Source organism: Hipposideros armiger, unplaced genomic scaffold, assembly GCF_001890085.2.
Source record: "Hipposideros armiger isolate ML-2016 unplaced genomic scaffold, ASM189008v1 scaffold_2, whole genome shotgun sequence".
In the NCBI taxonomy this organism is placed as follows: Eukaryota; Metazoa; Chordata; class Mammalia; order Chiroptera; family Hipposideridae; genus Hipposideros; species Hipposideros armiger.
In genome coordinates, this window is record NW_017731352.1 from 9,282,881 (window position 1) to 9,287,455 (window position 4,575).

Consider the following 4,575-nt stretch of genomic DNA (forward strand, 5'->3'; position numbering starts at 1 on the left):
TTCTCAATCTTAAATTCTAATTATTCTAATGGGTGTGCAGAGGTATCTTACTGTGGTTTTAATCTGCATTTTCCTGATGAATAATGATGTTGAACACCTCCTTGTTGGCTTTTTGGATAACCTTTTCAATTAAATGTTTCTTCCAGTCTTTTGCCCATTTAAAAAAATAGATTGTATTTGTATTATTCATTTGCAGGAGCTCTTTATATTCTGGATGTAAGTTCCTCTCAGATAGATGTAAAACAGAATGGCATTTAATTGAAATTATTTCATGTGTTGGCATAGTGTCTGACCTTGCCCATTTGTTAAAAAAGAGAAATAATGTAGTGTTAGTACGGATAGTTATTCTGTCTGTGCAGAAAAGAGATAGTGTGTTTTAATTTAAAAAATATTTTTTTCTAGTAACTAAAATAAAGGAAACACTTGGACAAGCAAGATGATAGTCCTACAAAGTATTTATCTTTGCATAAATAGACTTCCTTTTGGGTAACTGGACCTTTATATAGAGGCTTTTTGTATTTTAAGATAAGCAGCAGGATTTGCTGGAAACTGGATGATAATTCTATTTTGCAGTAGTCATGACAGGGTAATCTCATGGGTCCAATGACAAGAGTCAAAGAACCCTAATTTCTTCCTTTTCCAAAGCCCTCCCAAAATCCAGACAAGAAAGAGAGACTTCCTTGTTCTAGTCAGAATGGCTAATTTATTGCTACTGGGGCAGTTGACATTAACCCCAACTGAAAACTCTTTCAGTAAGGATGTTCCTAAAAGCTACCTTGACACAGAGAGCAATATCCTGACATAATAGACCATTTTGCAAAGGATTTCTGTACAACTCAGTCTGGCACACAAGGCTGCCGCGTTTCTTCTTGACATTCACATTCAGGTAAAATCTGATTAGACCACAGGATGAAAGTCACCGCAGCGAACATGTCACCATCTATGCATGGCCTCCATGCCCATGGTAAACATCGCTATTGGATCATAAACATAAACATCATGACACTTTGCTAATGGGTCCAGCCTCAGGCATCAACTACTATTCAGTCTGAGTTGGCCCCAGAGATAGAATCTATTTGCCATGCCTGAGTAGAAGTGCATACAATGAGCAGGGTTGGGAGCGGAAAATAAGCCCCAGAAAGCCAGCCTGAAATACACGAGGAGAGTGGAGATTCATACCCTATTCCCTTGGTAGTGGCCCATGACAGGCTTGTGGGCTGATTACAGATGTGTTCACAGTTTATCTTATAAGACTTTTTTAAAGTTCCAGAAGAATGGCGGTCCCCTTCTCCCCTGACAGCTGCTTTCCTAGCATCCTGGTGACACAAATGTGGGTCACCTGCAGCCACACTGGCCAACACTGGGATTTTTACCACGTCCAGCACCATCTATAGAATAGTTCTAGAAAATATTGTTACATGGCTGTTTTTGTTGTCGTTATAGGGGAGTGTGTTCAACACCTGGAAACCCATGTGGGTTGTATTGTTAGAAGATGGAATTGAATTCTATAAGAAGAAAAGTGACAACAGCCCCAAAGGAATGATCCCCCTGAAAGGAAGCACTCTGAACAGCCCTTGTCAGGACTTCGGCAAAAGGATGGTGAGTGGAGATTACTAGCCACAGTGAACGCCTTGTCAGGCACTGACCTGTGAGCCTGTGCACAGCCCACAGTGTGAATGGTTCCCCTGGGCCAGTCCCTCTCCCTGCCACCCACACTCCACCTTGGGCATTTGGATCTCTCTTGGCCAAGCACTTCCAGAACAGGGTGGGCTCAACTGCTGTGCTTTATAAGGGGCCTCAGCCCCTTGAAAGGAATGATTCCTAATGGGATGTGTTTTTATTTTTAGTTTGTGTTTAAGATCACTACGACCAAACAGCAGGACCACTTCTTCCAGGCAGCCTTCCTGGAAGAGAGAGATTGCTGGGTTCGGGACATCAAGAAGGCCATTAAATGCATTGAAGGAGGCCAGAAGTTTGCTAGAAAATCCACCAGGCGATCCATTCGACTGCCAGAAACCATTGACTTAGGGTGATTTTTCTGTGTTTGCTTCCTTCCACCCCTTTCATTTTTACCCCCTTTGAGAAAAATCTCACAGCAGATCCTGCTCCAAGGTTTGCTTTGGTCACCTCTGAAGGCTATAACTACTCTTCCAGGTTGATACCGGCACTTGGTGTATAAGATGTTTACTTGGATCTGAAGGGGTGATCATGGTTTCCCCCTAGCAGCTGAGGAGAGGAAGCTAATAGAGTATACATTCTCTCATTTGGTTAACCTTGGCAGAGAGAGAGAGAGAGAGAGAGAGAGAATTATTATTGCACAGAGAGAACTTATTATTACACTTAGGATGAAGCCGTAATAAGCTAGGCTTGAAAGAAACCTCAGGATCTCTAAGTAGGCAGAAAAAAGCAGAGGGTATGCAACCAAGCATGTGAAGTTTCAAGTTCAAGTGCACACATTTACACAATCAACACGGACCAGACAAGGTGAATACCCATTCTGGGTGGAAGCCATTTGTGCCCTGACCTGGCTTAATGTCCTCTGACATTGGCTGGCTTGGAATTGCAGGTGATGGTTGTTGTCTAAAGGCTGTTAGAGGCTCACAGCTACATTCTGCCCCTGCGAGGTGATGGGAATAGGGTTCCTTCCTTCCTGCACGTTTCACATCTCCTATCCCATGAGCCCTTTTCTCTGAGAGTCTGTTTGCTTCCTGATAATTTTGCTTTTATGTAGAGCATACCCTGAAACAGGAGATCTGCCAGGAAGAATTCCATATGGGCTTCTTAAAATGACCAATGAAGATTTTGTTTACAAAATGCGGGGAGCAGGGGGCTTTTGAGGGGGACTGAGAAAAAACAAACCCTTCCACAAGCCTAACGCAGGACTTGGCATGTCACAGGAGTTTGAGAAAGTTTGCACATTGAGTTTGGTGAGACTGAGCACCTTCTCTCATCAGAAAAGCTTTTTGGTGAAGGCCCCAGAGGAAGTGCCTGGTTTAGCTGCAGTTGCTGGCTGGGGTCATTCAGTGACCACAATTCTGGTCACGAGAGCTGAGTGGCAATGATGTTTATGCTATGTGGAAGGTACATGAAAGTGGCTTTCTGTTTGGCTGATTACAATTCCCCTGATCAGGCTAGCTTCAGTTTATTACTTCAAGGACAAAAACGAAAGCNGCTGAAAGGAGGTGCTGTTAGGTTACTGCAGTGAGAAGCTAGCAGCTGCAGCAAGGGCTGGGAAGAGAGAGATCACCAATAATTCCATCATCCTACCCTAACTAATTACTACCAAATCTGGAAGAAAGTTTCCATTTTATAAGTTGTCTGATTCCTCTTGTTTTCTAGAGTATCAGGCTCCTCAGTGCACATAATGACCCTGAATCTGAAATGACATATCGTCCTCTAAGTGAGGTGACAGACCCCTACAGCTACTTTTGAATTAGGAAAGCACAAACTCCTTTTGAACAGTTGGCTCTGGAGTAGCTTGACTTTAATTGTATAGAGAAGGAATGCAGTGCTGGCTGACCTCTCCCAGTTTATCTCAATTCCAAGGTCAAAAGCCCTGAGTGACTTTATTAATCTTTGATAGGCCTGAGGTAGAATATAAAATTTTAGACTTGAAAGGCATTTTAATCATCATTTATAATTTTCAGTTATTTTAATTGTTTACTAAACAGACTTATCTCTATATTTCCCTAGAAGTATACCCCAAACTATAATAGATAGTAGTGTCATGTGTTGTTCATTTATTTATTGATTTTTCCCAATTATTTTGAAAAATTTCAAACCCACAGAGAAATGAGAAAATAGTACGACAGTCTGTAAACTCTTTACCTAGACTAATCAACTGTTAACACCTGGTCATATTTGCTTTATCACTCCCTATTTCTATATTTCTACATAAATATACACACATATTTTCATGCTGAGATATTCGAGAATAAGTTGCAGACATCATGCTACCTAACTCCTAAATACTTCAACGTATATCTTCTAAGAATTAGGGCAGTCTCCAGTTTTTCCATTTTATGTACATTTTGCACTCCTGCCTGCCATGTATGGGAGTTCCCATTACCATCCTTGCCCAGTCTTGCTCTTCTCAATCTTAAATTCTAATTATTCTAATGGGTGTGCAGAGGTATCTTACTGTGGTTTTAATCTGCATTTTCCTGATGAATAATGATGTTGAACACCTCCTTGTTGGCTTTTTGGATAACCTTTTCAATTAAATGTTTCTTCCAGTCTTTTGCCCATTTAAAAAAATAGATTGTATTTGTATTATTCATTTGCAGGAGCTCTTTATATTCTGGATGTAAGTTCCTCTCAGATAGATGTAAAACAGAATGGCATTTAATTGAAATTATTTCATGTGTTGGCATAGTGTCTGACCTTGCCCATTTGTTAAAAAAGAGAAATAATGTAGTGTTAGTACGGATAGTTATTCTGTCTGTGCAGAAAAGAGATAGTGTGTTTTAATTTAAAAAATATTTTTTTCTAGTAACTAAAATAAAGGAAACACTTGGACAAGCAAGATGATAGTCCTACAAAGTATTTATCTTTGCATAAATAGACTTCCTTTTG

The 4,575-nt window shown here is 40.6% G+C and overlaps 1 protein-coding gene across 1 annotated transcript in view; it reads left to right on the plus strand.

Moving 5' to 3' along the window:
* Window positions 1–4,575, plus strand: part of PLEK (pleckstrin) — a 37,423-nt gene that overhangs the window by 7,944 nt on the left and 24,904 nt on the right. Inside the window, exons 2-3 of the mRNA XM_019636004.1 lie at window positions 1,444–1,599; window positions 1,848–2,029. Of these exons, the coding sequence (XP_019491549.1) occupies window positions 1,444–1,599; window positions 1,848–2,029 (338 nt within the window). The remainder of the gene's footprint in view (window positions 1–1,443; window positions 1,600–1,847; window positions 2,030–4,575) is intronic.